This window comes from Oncorhynchus kisutch, linkage group LG24, assembly GCF_002021735.2.
Source record: "Oncorhynchus kisutch isolate 150728-3 linkage group LG24, Okis_V2, whole genome shotgun sequence".
Classification (NCBI taxonomy): Eukaryota; Metazoa; Chordata; class Actinopteri; order Salmoniformes; family Salmonidae; genus Oncorhynchus; species Oncorhynchus kisutch.
Genome location: NC_034197.2, coordinates 23,493,813 through 23,509,882, shown reverse-complemented (window position 1 = coordinate 23,509,882; position 16,070 = coordinate 23,493,813). Strand labels below are relative to the sequence as shown.

The window sequence follows — 16,070 nt, the reverse complement described above, 5'->3', positions numbered from 1 at the left end:
CCAGGTGTGCGTTTTATCTATCAGCCAAACATGACTCGGCTCTCCTTCCTGTCCAGACTATAGCTGAACGCACGCACGCACGCGCGCACACACACACACACACACACACACACACACACACACACACACACACACACACACACACACACACACACACACACACACACACACACACACAAACACACACTCCTCACAAACACACTCCTCACGCACACACCCCTCACGCACACACTCCTCGCGCGCACACACACACACACACACATATACACACACACAGACATACACACACACACACACACACACACTCCTCACAAACACACTCCTCACGCACACACTCCTCACGCACACACTCCTCACGCACACACTCCTCGCGCACACACTCCTTGCGCACACACACACACACACACACACACACACACACACACACACACACATACACACACACACTTGTCATGCACACACTCCTCATGCACACACACACACACACACACACACACTCCCTCCTCACGTAAACACACACACTCCTCACGCACACACACCCCCCACGCACACACACACACACACACACACACACAAACACACCCTCCTCACTTAACACACACACTCCTAACGCACACACACACACGCACACACACACACCTCACGCACACACTCCTCACGCACACACTCCTCACGCACACACGCACACACACACACTCCTCACGCACAAACACACCCTCCTCACGTAAACACACACACTCCTCACGCACACACACACACACACTCCTCCTTACGCACATACTCCTCCTCTCAGGTTTTAATTACCCAAAACGCTCCCTCACTCCCTCTCTTCACCTACCACCATCCCTCTCTCCTCCCCTGCTCTGGTAGAGTATAGAGGGTAGGTTGTAGTGAGACGGACTGTAGAAATAGACTCCAGACTGGTCCCAGTGGAGAGAAGCAGCCTCCTGGCCCTGTCTCCTCCATATTCCTAATGTTTTATACACTCAGTGTATAAACTGATGAGTGGCAGATCCTTCGTAATGTATTTCTCTATAATATTGAGTGTGTAACAGACAGGCGGGGTGGTAGGGTAATACCATCAGACCTCAGATGAATATACTGAGGGATGGAGACATCTTGTTCCAGTGTAAACAGCATGCATTCACTGGAGAGCAATCAGCGCTGTTAACACTAACAGGAAATCACGACCATCGTTGAGGGAAACACACAAACACACGCAGAGAGAGAAAGACAAACACACACACCCTCAAACAGGCGTACAGCTGTGCACACACACTCGAAGACACACATGGATGCAAACACACACAAAGAGGCACACACAAAGCTGTTTTGGAAAAAGCAGGATGCTTCAGTCCAAGTCTCTGTGGTCCACACAGCTGGAGCTACATGGAGAAGAAAGAGCAAAGAAGCAGTGTGCTGAGGAGAAGGCCAGATGAGCAGACTACAGATGTGAACATTGATAACTTAGACAGACACACAACACAATCCCACCAGCTCCCAGACAAGTGGTAGACACAAGCGTAGGCATCAAATGCACTATAAGACGTGTTCAACTCCTAAAGTTTGGTTGCTTTAGCCCAGCAGTAGTTGTTCATACCAAGTAAGCTTAGACTTACTGTTAGCCGAGAGCGATCCACAGTGTCTGTCTGCATATTTGTCCTTGGTTAGTAGATGATTCACTTTTTAAACCAAGTCACTTCCACGTTTGTACCCATAAGTACGGCTGTACCCATTAATGAACATAGTGGAATGTTTCCTCTGGCAGTGCTGGATAATGCCAGGGCACTGTGCCAAATGGCACCAAGCTGAGTTTCCAGCTCCCTGATGCATGAAGTCTCAGAGTCTCACAAAGTTCTTCAAAAGTCTCCTACAAATCCTTTAAACATTCAAATCTCTCACCCATCAACTCAGACTAATAACTCTCCCAAAGCCCCAACCCCGGTAGTTCCTGCTTTGTTATTGTCTGGTTCCTGCTGAGGGAGGGGCTGTGGGACATCTATGTCTGCTGGGGGCAATGAAATTAGGGGTCATGTGGTCGCGACCTGTGAGAAAGGCCATCATAAAGCAAACACGTTAGGTGTTACCCAGTGGTCAACCAGCGGGGTCACACAGCCCCATTGAACAGCCGGGTCCCCTCCTTTAGCCAGTCAATAAAATACCCTCACAGACACGCACCCACCTCTAACTCCTCCATCCCCTCACAGTCAATGGAGGGAAGTAGTATGCACATCCTACAGCTCCAAGACACAGACACATTGTTTATAAGGGAAGGAGACAGATTGCGACCATCAGAACGCTGAATAGGTGCAACAATAGTAACACAACGCGCTCCGGCTTTAAAACCAGCCAGGCTGTCTAGTCAGTGTCTAGTCAGTGTCTAGTCAGTGTCTAGTCAGTGTCTAGTCAGCGTCGAGTCAGTGTCTAGTCAGTGTCTAGTTAGTGTCTAGTCAGCATCGAGTCAGCGTCTAGTCAACGTCTAGTCAGTGTCTAGTCAGTGTCTAGTCAGTGTCTAGTTAGTGTCTAGTCAGCGTCTAGTCAGTGTCTAGTCAGTGTCTAGTCAGTGTCTAGTCAGCGTCGAGTCAGTGTCTAGTCAGTGTCTAGTCAGCGTCTAGTCAGTGTCTAGTCAGTGTCTAGTCAGCGTCGAGTCAGTGTCTAGTCAGTGTCTAGTTAGTGTCTAGTTAGTGTCTAGTCAGCGTCGATTCAGCCTCTAGTCAGCGTCTAGTCAGCGTCTAGTCAGCGTCTAGTCAGCGTTGAGTCAGTGTCTAGTCAGCGTCTAGTCAGCGTCTAGTCAGCGTCTAGTCAGTGTCTAGTCAGTGTCTAGTCAGTGTCTAGTCAGTGTCTAGTTAGTGTCTAGTCAGTGTCTAGTCAGCGTCTAGTCAGCGTCTAGTCAGTGTCTAGTTAGTGTCTAGTCAGTGTCTAGTCAGCGTCTAGTCAGCGTCTAGTCAGCGTCTAGTCAGTGTCTAGTTAGTGTCTAGTCAGTGTCTAGTCAGCGTCTAGTCAGCGTCTAGTCAGTGTCTAGTTAGTGTCTAGTTAGTGTCTAGTCAGCGTCTAGTCAGTGTCTAGTCAGTGTCTAGTCAGTGTCTAGTCAGTGTCTAGTTAGTGTCTAGTTAGTGTCTAGTCAGTGTCTAGTCAGTGTCTAGTCAGTGTCTAGTTAGTGTCTAGTCAGTGTCTAGTCAGCGTCTAGTCAGCGTCTAGTCAGTGTCTAGTTAGTGTCTAGTCAGTGTCTAGTCAGCGTCTAGTCAGCGTCTAGTCAGCGTCTAGTCAGCGTCTAGTTAGTGTCTAGTTAGTGTCTAGTCAGCGTCGAGTCAGTGTCTAGTCAGTGTCTAGTCAGTGTCGAGTCAGTGTCTAGTCAGTGTCTAGTCAGTGGCAGCGCCCGCTTCACTCCACAGTGTTTGTTTAATGGGAGGTCTCCATGTCCAACACTGCCTAACAAAGTTAGAGAGGGAGGGATAGCTCTGTCCTCACTCACCCGCCCGCTGGCATAGGCAGACAGGGTATATTTAGAACACACATTTAAATGTCCATCTGTGACGGAATGATCTGCTCTGTACACACTCACATGTCCCTGCACCCACTGGGATAACATCAGTCCTCAGGAAGGGTTGTGAACCAAGCCTTTCTCTCTGCCAAGAACACAAACAAGTCCATTTCAACCAATCAAACCAACACCTATCCATGCCTTTGCAACTTTTTGACTTATGACATTGCCTGGGGTTTTGTCTAGCGGGGAAAGGTGCAAACAGAGCCCTGATTGAGTGTGTGTCCATGTCCGAGTCTTTGTCAGGTAGAGAACAGCGGCAGAGAGGGCACCCCATCAATGACCCAGAGACAACGACATAACTGGGCCTGTCCACTGGGGACCACCCCCTCTTACATAGGGTAAACAACACATACAGTACCTGAAAGCCTTTCTCATGGAGTCCCTAGCCTCAGAGGGCACTGAGGTGGAGGTGGTGTGTCATATTCCGGTTGGGAGGAACTAGAGGTGAGAAGTGTTACCGATGTGACCCTGTACACACATTCCCAGCAGACACACTTCGCCTCTACCTCCCAACCCAGTCATTGTTAATGATGCTAGACACTAGACTAGAAACATGGGCCCCTCTTCCTCTCTGACAAACAACGTATCTCCAGCAACAGATTCAGTCCAGGCCTGTTTAAAAGAACGATGGAGAGGACAAGAACCAACTCCACTTGAACTGTGGTCTGAATGAGTCTGATGGTAGGTGAGTACTTCTGGGGTGCATGGGGGTGTCTCCAGGGGTATGGAAGGGAGCTTAAACACACACAGCCCACAGCTCCCTTGGCACAGGTTAAATTGAGTTACCGTGGGCCCAACTTTAACCTGTCACGACTGCTCCTCTCCCCTAAGAACACCAGCTCACATACCTCATACAGGAGGAGGAAACGCGTAATAACTCCTGATATTAGATACCCTCCTCACCTGCCACTTCAAACGCCACAGTTACCTATAGGGCCAGTGTTGACGCCCAATGTGGGGGTCTTAAACTTCCCTCCACATCCACAGAGACAGATTAGTCCTGTTTTACAGGCCAAACCACTTAACCCAGACCAGATGCAGGGGTTGTTTCACTTTCTGTCGTTACCCAAGGCTTAGGGGACAGAAGATATTAAACATGGAACCGCAAGTGTCTTTAGAGTGTCTGACTGGGGAGTGAGGGCCAGTTTCAATATGGGCAGTCTTCTTAAAGATGTAATTACTGGTGTTCATTGTGTCGGGAACCCGACTCTGAATACCTCAGCCATGTGGGAGGGGATATTACTAGATATTGAAAGACTCCCTATCTCGTTCACTGGCTGTTAAACAACTTCACTGTACCCAGGGATGGAGGCATGGATAGAGGATGGGATGGTGGGATGATGCATGGGACTATGGCTGTCGCCTGTAGGATATAGGAAAAGGGAGTGTTGACACAGCAAGCCAACTGTCGACATCAATTTGCTGGTTAGCTTCCTGATAACATGATCCAGATGTGGCAATGTAGAATGTACAGTACAGTCAGTAAGGTAACTAGAATGTTACTGTCTAGAGTGGCTGATAGAGCAGCTGAATAGGCTAGACCGGTGGAAACCATAGATGTGACATTATTTGAGTAAATAGGAAGTAGAGAGGCCTGAGAGGCCTGAACTGAGCTGTCACTCACCTGAGAATCTTTCCCTCTCTGGACACATTCATCTCTGTTACCAGGCAACGGAGGCCAGTAGATCTACAATGGGGGAGAGAGAGAGAGAGAGCGAGAGAGAGAGAGAGAGAGAGAGAGAGAGAGAGAGAGAGAGAGAGAGGGAGAGAGAGAGAGAGAAATCACGTCATAACATTGTACACTGCCTAAATCCACAATATAACTACAGGCAATTAGAGCATGAGAACATTATTAGCCACAGTTTAAACAATGAAAACGTACTAGATCACATGAAATCCAAGCAGGTATCTCACTAAGTCTTTGCTCCCACACAATCATCCATGGGCTAATCAGTGCTAATTGATGTGGGTGGGTCGAACATGGAACTGTAATCACAGTGTAGTAATTTAGGCCGTGTGATACATTTACAGTGTGTTCTATATCATCAATATCCAGCTTATTCAAGATTGTTTTTGGAAAGCCCCTCTTTGGCACCATCAGATACTGTGTTGTAAATTACTGAATCGCAGATGGCTTTTTTGTGTGTTTCATTTAAAAGCTTATTTTGCTTTCGGGAAGAGGTCTATACAGAGTACCAAGAAAACAATCAAGGAAGCAGTAACTTTCTGTGCCAGTGTGCGTACGTGTCCATTCGCAATGGTGTCCATGTGTATTTGTGTCTGTGCTTATGTGTATGTACATGCGTGCTCCTACATTATAGTGCATGTACATGCGTGCTCCTACATTATAGTGCATGTACATGCGTGCTCCTACATTATAGTGCATGTACATGCGTGCTCCTACATTATAGTGCATGTACATGCGTGCTCCTACATTATAGTGCATGTACATGCGTGCTCCTACATTATAGTGCATGTACATGCGTGCTCCTACATTATAGTGCATGTACATGCGTGCTCCTACATTATAGTGCATGGCCATTCATCATAAGAGAGAAAACGACACCTGATACAGGTGCTTTTCTGTAACACAGCTATCATATTATAAATGAATGTTACAGAAAGGATTAGGGCCTCCTCTATAAATCACACTTTATCCCTTTATCGAGCCTGTCTGGAACTGAACCACAATAAATCCCTGCCTGCCTGTCTGAAACATGCCTTTTTATGGTCTGAACCACAGAATCAGTCAATCTGATAGTCAACACTGCGCTATTTATACTAATATTCCTTTCCTGGATTCAAATAGGAAGTACTGTGGTCATCATGTTCTATTTGTCTCTATAACTCCGTCCCTCTGTTTAACCATCCTGACATGTTAGTCATCAACACCAATTGCAGGATAAAGTTTCCCCTATGTCTAGACATTGATCTGGTCAGCTTGGGTTTCTGTGTCTTAGGGCAACTTCTTACCAGATCTTGGCTGTCAGCGCGCTGATTAACTTCCTAGTAGTGTCATCCATTGGCCGGAAAGCCCAGGCACCAGCCAATCATAACAAGCACTGACAAACCCTGGCATGAGCTGGCCAATCAAGGACCTTACTGTGGCATGCATCAAGTAGATCCATAACATACTAAACTACACACAGACCGTATGTTTAAATCTACTCTTATCTAGTCTCTAGTGTGACTGAAACTAGGGGGTCATGTTTGTTAAGAACCGACCACATTTATGGCAACATAAAACAAGTTTGGTTTTACACACAAACGCTCCTCAAAAGCTAAAGGTCTATATCGAGCTGCAATCATTTCAGTTTAGAGTCAAATATTTACATGTTAATGTGGCACATTTACATGAGTTTAATGGGCATGTGTTTGTTTTATTTCTGCCATGGTTGGTCATTACCATTAAGACTGTATTGAAACAGTTCAAACACTTCCCAAATATGATATGCCAGAGTGGCTGTTGAAGCTCTTAAGAAGCGGTGGTGGGCAGTGGGTAGTGGGCAGTGAGCTGTGGGCGGAGGGCAGTGAGCTGTGGGCTGAGGACAGTGAGTAGTGGGCAGTGAGCTGTGGGCTGAGGACAGTGAGTTGTGGGCAGTGAGCTGTGGGCTGAGGGCAGTGAGTTGTGGGCAGTGAGCTGTGGGCTGAGGGCAGTGAGCTGTGGACGGAGGGCAGTGAGTAGTGGGCAGTGAGCTGTGGGCTGAGGGCAGTGAGCTGTGGGCTGAGGACAGTGAGTTGTGGGCAGTGAGCTGTGGGCTGAGGGCAGTGAGCTGTGGGCTGAGGGCAGTGAGCTGTGGGCTGAGGGCAGTGAGCTGTGGGCTGAGGGCAGTGAGTTGTGGGCAGTGAGCTGTGGGCTGAGGGCAGTGAGCTGTGGACGGAGGGCAGTGAGTAGTGGGCAGTGAGCTGTGGGCTGAGGGCAGTGAGCTGTGGGCTGAGGACAGTGAGTTGTGGGCAGTGAGCTGTGGGCTGAGGGCAGTGAGCTGTGGGCTGAGGGCAGTGAGCTGTGGGCTGAGGGCAGTGAGCTGTGGGCTGAGGGCAGTGAGCTGTGGGCTGAGGGCAGTGAGTTGTGGGCAGTGAGCTGTGGGCTGAGGGCAGTGAGTTGTGGGCAGTGAGCTGTGGGCTGAGGACAGTGAGTTGTGGGCAGTGAGCTGTGGGCTGAGGACAGTGAGTTGTGGGCTGTGAGCTGTGGGCTGTGGGCTGAGGGCAGTGAGTTGTGTGCAGTGAGCTGTGGGCTGTGGGCAGTGAGCTGTGGGCTGAGGGCAGTGAGTTGTGGGCAGTGAGCTGTGGGCAGTTCACAGGCCAACCTGGTCTCTGTGACCTCATCTCTCAAACTCATCCATGTTTGTTTCTCCCTGTCTAAGACTAGTGGGCCCAGCCAGACTGAGCCTAGGAGTATAGACATTACTAATAGTGAGTTAACTTAAAATATACATAAAATGTATATAGTATGTATAAACTGGAATTACAGGCCTAAGCGTTGTTGTTCACTAGTTTGCTCCAATTGAGGGAGGGGTGGTAGGGTTGGAGGGTAATAAAGGAAATATGTATTTTTTTAAAGATATGTATATACAGTTGAAGTCAGATGTTTACATACAATTAGGTTGGAGTCATTAAAACTCGTTTTTCAACCACGCATTAAAACTTGTTTTTCAACCAAATTTCTTGTAAACAAACTATAGTTTTGGCAAGTCGGTTAGGACATCTACTTCGTGTATGACACAAGTCATTTTTCCAACAATTGTTTACAGACAGATTATTTCACTTATAATTCACTGTATCACAATTCCAGTGGGTCAGAAGTTTACATTGACTAAGTTGACTGTGCCTTTAAACAGCATGAAAAATTCCAGAAATGATGTCATGGCTTTAGAAGCTTCTGATAGGCTAATTGACATAATTTGAGTCAATTGGAGATACCTGTGGATGTATTTAAAGGCCTACCTTCTTTGCTTGACATCATGGGAAAATCTAAAGAAATCAGCCAAGACCTCAGAAAAACAATTGTTGACCTCCACAAGTCTGGTTCATCCTTGGGAGCAATTTCCAAACGCCTTAAGGTACCACGTTCATCTGTCCAAACAATAGTATGCAAGTATAAACACCATGGGACCACGGAGCCATCATACCGCTCAGGAAGGAGACGCGTTCTGTCTCCTAGAGATGAATGTACTTTGGTGTAAAAAGTGCAAATCAATCCCAGAACAACAGCAAAGGACCTTGTGAAGATGCTGGAGGAAACAGGTACAAAAGTATCTATATCCACAGTAAAACGAGTCCTATATTGACATAACCTGAAAGGCCGCTAAGCAAGGAAGAAGCCACTGCTCCAAAACCGCCATAAAAAAGCCAGACTACGGCTTGCAACTGCACATGGGGACAAAGATCGTACTTTTTGGAGAAATGTCCTCTGGTCTGATGAAACAAAAATATAACTGTTTGGCCATAATGACCATGGTTATGTTTGGAGGAAAAAGGGGGAGCCTTGTAAGCCGAAGAACACCATCCCAAACGTGAAGCACGGGGGTGGCAGCATCATGTTGTGGGGGTGCTTTGCTGCAGGAGGGACTGGTGCACTTCACAAAATAGATGGCATCATGAGGGAGGAAAATGATGTGGATATATTGAAGCAACATTTCAAGACGTCAGTCAGGAGGTTAAAGCCTGGTCGCAAATGGGTCTCCAAGCATACTTCAAAGTTGTGGCAAAATGACTTAAGGACAACAAAATCAAGGTATTGGAGTGGCCATCACAAAGCCCTGACCTCAATCCCATAGAAAATTTGTGGGCAGATCTGAAAAAGCGTGTGCGAGCAAGGAGGCCTACAAACCTGATTCAGTTACACCAGCTCTGTCAGGAGGAATGGGCCAAAATTCAAAACTTATTGTGGGAAGCTTGTGGAAGGCTACCCGAAACATTAGCCCCAAGTTAAACCATTTATAGGCTATGCTAGCAAATACTAATTGAGTGTATGTAAACTTCTGACCCACTGGGAATGTGATGAAAGAAATAATTATTTATTTCAAATTGTATCTCTACTATTATTCTGACATTTTCACATTCTTAAAATAAAGTGGTGATCCTAACTGACCTAAGACAGGGAATTGTTACTAGGATTAAATGTCAGGAATTGTGAAAACTGAGATTTAAATGTATTTGGCTAAGGTGTATGTAAACTTCCGACTTCAACTGTTAATATATGTATGTACGTATATGCGCCAACAAAATATATGGGGATTGGAAGTGATGCAGACAATTACATTGATGGAAGCTACAATATATCTGCAATATTAAAGCTGATCTTCTCCCTACATAAAAAAAGATATATAACAAATAGTGAGTTAACTTTCTAAATAGAGTCTAACAGTAAACTGGTACATAGCAGGTTAAGTGATATACAGAGGCAGGGAGGGAGGAGCAGAGAGCTTAGTCTATGATCGAGGACCAGAGAGAAGGAGGGATAGAGGGGGATTAAATCATTCTAGAGGTAATGATATGTGAGGAGGAGGCTGGAGAAACCTGGGGCTATGGTTAAGCTTTCTCTCCGGTCTCTTTTTTTCAATCACTCTTTCTCCCTCTGCTACCCTATCAGGTGGGAAACCACAGAGACCTGATAAGAAGAGACCAGCTTAGTGTAAACTCTAGACCAGGGTAAGTGTGACACACACAGGAGGATGTATATCACAGGGTGAATGAGGACACAGCCAGCCAGACAGACAGACAGACAGACAGACAGACAGACCGCTCAAGCAGTGATTCCCACAAACTCAAACTGTTAAAGTGTTAATCTCTACAGGGATTAAGTTAGGAATCCTAAAATTGGAGCTGGATTAAAGAGAGATGATTTAGAGACATTTGAGGTTGGTATTCCTGTGTGGTTCAGCTGGTAGGGCATGGCACCTGCAATGCCAGGATTGTGGGTTTGATTCCCACATGTGACCAGTACAAAAAGTATGATTTATGCACTCACTACAGTAAATTGCTCTGGATAAGGGTGTCTGTTAAGTGACTATAAGGAGTCCTGGTGAGATGTACATGCCACCCTAGTCAGCAGCTCAAACAACAACACTAAGACAATGGGTGAGTTTAGAAATAATTATTTATGTGGGGTTTATTGTACATGAGTTGACAATATATATTACAGGGAACATGGACTCACCTCTTTGGAGTCCAGGTTGGTATGGTCCAGTCTCAGGGAGTAGAGGACGTCTTTGCCCCCCAGGAACAGGCGGTCATGGTACTCGTCCAGAAACAAAGCGCTCAGGGAAAGCTGACCGTGGTGACCACTGAAGATAGAGGACCGGTTGGTGGCTACAAGGTCTGTGGGAGGAGGAGGTGAAGGAGGATGGATGGATGGATGCAGAGAAGAACAGAGTGGGCATGTGAAGATATATAAACCCAGTGGAAAACTAAGCAAAACATCAACATGCAGTAGGTCAAGGAGGTGTGTGGGTCCCGGAAGAAATCTCACCTGACCCGGTCTCCATTCATGGAGTACCTAGAAACCCATTGGTTGAATCAATGTTGTTTCCACATCATTTAGTGGAATAGATGTTGAATTGATGTCTGTGACCAGTGAGGAGCCTGTCGTTTAGATGATGTCTCTGTTGTATTTCAGCACATGCAGTCATGTCCTATGTTATTAGCCATACTGTGCAAATATGGAGTAACCTGTTTTTAATGATGTTTCTCTTTCTTTTTTGTATGAAATACATCAATATGGAGGACTACTATAAATCTGCTCAATATGCTGGAGAAAAGTCAGTTTGTGATTAAGATGGAATTTGGGTTTTTGTCTGGGTGGGCTCCCTGCTGGGAAGGAGATCTCCATGTTTGTTCAGAGGTATTCAGGGGTCTTCCAGAACATTAGAGAACTGGAAGGTTTGGCTCAGCTAGAGAATGACTCAGTGTTCTGTGTTCTGAGATGACAAATAAAGATCAATAGCAGTTTGAGTGGAGTCCCAGTGTTTATAGGATGTCATACGCCTGTAATACACATTAGTTGCAGAAAGAGTTATCTGGGCTTGACATGGAACGCGCTACTCTGAGGTACACCACCCATCAACACATACGCATGTTTGCTCACACACACACGCACACACACGCACACACAACACTAAAAACAAATGGTTCTATATACAGTGCCCTCTGAAAGTAGTCAGACCCTTGCCTTTTCCACATTTGGATACATTACAGCCTTAATCTAAAATTGATTAAATATATATTTTTCCTCATCAATCTACACACAATTCCCCACAATGACAAAGAAAAAACAGGTTTCAGACATTTTTGTTAATTAAAAAAAGGATATGGTAATATAAATATCACATTTACATCAATATTCAGACCCTTTACTCAAGCACTTTTGGCAGGGATTACAGCATCGAGTCTTCTTGGGCATGACGCTACAAGCTTCTATAACGCTACAATCTGTATTTGGGGAGTTTCTCCTATTCTTCTTTGCCGATCATCTCAAGCTCTTTCAGGTTGCTGCACAGCTATTTTTAGGTCTCTTCAGAGATGTTCGATCGGGTTCAAGTCCGGGCTCTTGCTGGGCCACTCAAGGACATTCAGAGACTTGTCCCGAAGCCACTCCTGTGTTGTCTTGGCTGTGTGCTTAGGGTCGTTGTTCTGTTGGAAGGTGAACCTTCGCCTCAGTCTGAGGCCCTGAGCAAGCTGGAGAAGGTTTTCATCAAGGATCTCTGTGTACTTTGCTCCGTTCATCTTTGCCTCGATGCTGACTAGTCTCCCAGTCCCTGCCGCTGAAAAACATCCCTACAGCATGATGCTGTCACCACCATGCTTCACCGTAGGGATGGTGCCAGGTTTCCTCTAGTCGTGACGCTTGGCATTCAGGTCAAAGAGCTCCATCTTGGTTTCATCAGACCAGAGAATCTTGTTCTTCATGATCTGAGAGTCTTTAGGTGCCTTTTGGCAAACTCCAAGCGGGCTGTCATGTGCCTTTTACTGAGGAGTGGCTTCCGTCTGGTCACTCTACCATAAAGGCCTGATTGGTGGAGCACTGCAGAGATGGTTGTCCTTCTAGAAGATTCTCCCCTATCCACAGAGGAACTCTAGAGCTCTGTCAGAGTGACCATCGGTTTCTTGACCACAGCCCTTGTCCCCGGCCGGCCAGCTCTAGGAAGAGTCTTGGTGGTTCCAAACTTCTTTCATTTAAGAATGATGGAGGCCACTGTGTTCTTGGGGACCTTCAATGCTGCAGAAATGTTTTGGTACCCTTCCCCAGGTCTGTGCCTCGACACAATCCTGTCTCGGAGCTCTAAGGACAATTCCTTCCACCTCATGGCTTGGTTTTTGCTCTGACATGGACTGTCACCTGTGGGTGATATAGGCAGGTGTGTGCCTTTCCAGATCATGTCCAATCAATTGAATTTACCACAGGTGGATTCCAATCAAGTTGTAGACACAACTCAAGGATGATCAATGGAAACAGGATGCACCTGAGCTCAATTTCGAGTCTCATAGCAAAGAGTCTGAATACTTATGTATATAATTTCTAAAAAACAGTTTTCACTTTGTCATTATGGGGTATTCTGTGTAGATTGCTGAGGATTTTTTTATTTAATCCATTTTAGAAAAAGGCTGTAACGTAACAAAATGTGGAAAAAGTCAAGGGGTCTGAATACTTTCCGAAGGCACTGTAGTGCCATATAAGGGTTATTTGGCTTGGAACCCATTTTGGCATTATATGGGCTGGGAATTGAAGGTTCTATAAATAACCATGCTCATACGGTTCTAAATGGAACATGTATGGTTTCATAAATAACACTTTCCTAAGGTTCTATAAAGAATCATAAGAAAATGTTTCTATATAGCACCAAAAAAAGGATTCCGCTATGGTTACAACCCCAATAATTCCGCTATGGTTGCAACCCCAATAATTCCGCTATGGTTACAACCCCAAGAATTCCGCTATGGTTACAACCCCAATAATTCCGCTATGGTTACAACCCCAATAATTCCGCTATGGTTACAACCCCAATAATTCCGCTATGGTTACAACCCCAAAGATTCCGCTATGGTTACAACCCCAAGAATTCCGCTATGGTTACAACCCCAAGGAGTCCGCTATGGTTACAACCCCAATAATTCCGCTATGGTTACAACCCCAAGAATTCCACTATGGTTACAACCCCAAGAATTCCGCTATGGTTACAACCCCAAGAATTCCGCTATGGTTACAACCCCAAGGATTCCGCTATGGTTACAACCCCAAGGATTCCACTATGGTTACAACCCCAAGGATTCCACTATGGTTACAACCCCAAGGAGTCCGCTATGGTTACAACCCCAATAATTCCGCTATGGTTACAACCCCAAGAATTCCACTATGGTTACAACCCCAAGAATTCCGCTATGGTTACAACCCCAAGGATTCCGCTATGGTTACAACCCCAAGAATTCCGCTATGGTTACAACCCCAAGGATTCCGCTATGGTTACAATCCCAAGGATTCCACTATGGTTACAACCCCAAGGATTCCGCTATGGTTACAACCCCAAGGATTCCGCTATGGTTACAACCCCAAGGATTCCGCTATGGTTACAACCCCAAGGATTCCGCTATGGTTACAACCCCAAGGATTCCGCTATGGTTACAACCCCAAGGATTCCGCTATGGTTACAACCCCAAGGATTCCGCTATGGTTACAACCCCAAGGATTCCACTATGGTTACAACCCCAAGGATTCCACTATGGTTACAACCCCAAGGATTCTGCTATGGTTACAACCCCAAGGATTCCGCTATGGTTACATCCCCAAGGATTCCGTTATGGTTACAACCCCAAGGATTCCGCTATGGTTACAACCCCAAGGATTCCACTATGGTTACAACCCCAAGGATTCCGCTATGGTTACAACCCCAAGGATTCCACTATGGTTACAACCCCAAGGATTCTGCTATGGTTACAACCCCAAGGATTCCGCTATGGTTACAACCCCAAGGATTCCACTATGGTTACAACCCCAAGGATTCTGCTATGGTTACATCCCCAAGGATTCCGCTATGGTTACAACCCCAAGGATTCCGCTATGGTTACAACCCTATTTGCTCCTAAATAGAACCCTTTTTATGATTCTTTATGGAACCTTTATGGAAGGTTCTTTGTAGAACCATACATGGTTTTAATTCTAGATTAATAGCCATATTATATTGTTAAACGTCCATATGTGTTATTATTGTGTTTATTAGTAAGTTGAATCAGCTGTGCTAGCTCTGGAATGGCTGGTGTTCCCTGTGCAGAAAATGAAGAATTACTGATTTAGTCAACCATTCTCAATTACCATACGTGAGTTTTCACTGGCCATAGTCATATACAGTACAACGTGTTTCTATTAACATTTCAGTCATTTAGCAGACGGAGCGACATACAGTAGTTAGTGCATATATTTTCATATTTGTTCGTACTGATCCCTGGTGGAAATTGAACCCACAACCCTGGCATTGCAAGTGCCATGCGCTACCAACTAAGCCAAATGGGACTGTCATAGCGTAACACAACAGATTAGAACAACTGGAATGACACTACCCTTCATCACTAAAATAGGAAACAATCCTATTTTGAACTGAAAATAACCATTGAAGGCCTCAAAGGATTATTTGGGACAATATGGTTCCATACTGAAGAATCACCCAAAGAACCCTTGAGGAACCCTACTTTTTAGTGTGCACAGTATCCACTCAGGGCCTTCTTCTTACTGGCTCTCTACAGTGCAGACCCAGATCGACCAAACGCAGACCATAAACATAGAGCACAGTAGGGAGGCCAGGCATGCTCCCCTGACATATTGGCTGGAGTGTTGTAAGAGAAGACAGAAAAACTGTGTGTGTGTGTGTCTCTGTCGGTGGTCTCTGTGAAGTGTTGCCAGACTGGTCTGTACACATCAGATCTCCCTCTTCCCAAAACCAATCGAGAGTCAGGAGGTGGAACTCAGAGAGAGCGAGAGAGAGAAAATCCTTTGATCTCTAACCATCAGATCAGAAGCGTTGAGCTCATTAAAAGGCAGAGTGGTACCTAAGGTATTATTCAGCTCAGGGAGTGTTGTAATTATATTTCAAACATCTCTTCAGCCTGCCATTTCTACTCTTTAATGTCTCACAGACATTAGTTCACTGTTGGATCTCCAGCTATTCTGGCAACAACATCAAATAACAAACACATCTACAGTCTCTCTCTGCAAGAGTGGCCTAGATACGCAGTTCAAGTTCGATGTGAGGTGGTGGTTTGTATGTTTTTGCCTGATCAGCCCAGTGTGTGTCGGGAGGGGGGTCTCTCTGTGTCTGGGGGTGGGGGGTTGTGTGTGGGGTGTGTGTCTCTCTCTCTGTGTCTTGTGAGGACCTGACGCCCAGAACTCTGTAGGGCCCCACGGATGGACAAGGTGTCGATGGGTACAGAGGGGACCTTGTGCATCACTCAGCGAACACTGAGGAGCACTGAGTGACAGGGGCTTGTCTATCAGCGTGTGTGTGTGTGTGTGTGCACGCGCGGAAAGGCCGAGAGACTC

At 46.0% G+C, this 16,070-nt stretch overlaps 1 protein-coding gene across 1 annotated transcript in view; it reads right to left on the bottom strand.

Moving 5' to 3' along the window:
• LOC109869745 (semaphorin-3G-like) overlaps positions 1-16,070 on the bottom strand; it is a 58,488-nt gene that overhangs the window by 25,699 nt on the left and 16,719 nt on the right. The window contains exons 2-3 of the mRNA XM_031803930.1: positions 10,704-10,864; positions 5,169-5,231 (exon numbers count right to left, since the gene is read on the bottom strand). Of these exons, the coding sequence (XP_031659790.1) occupies positions 5,169-5,231; positions 10,704-10,864 (224 nt within the window). The remainder of the gene's footprint in view (positions 1-5,168; positions 5,232-10,703; positions 10,865-16,070) is intronic.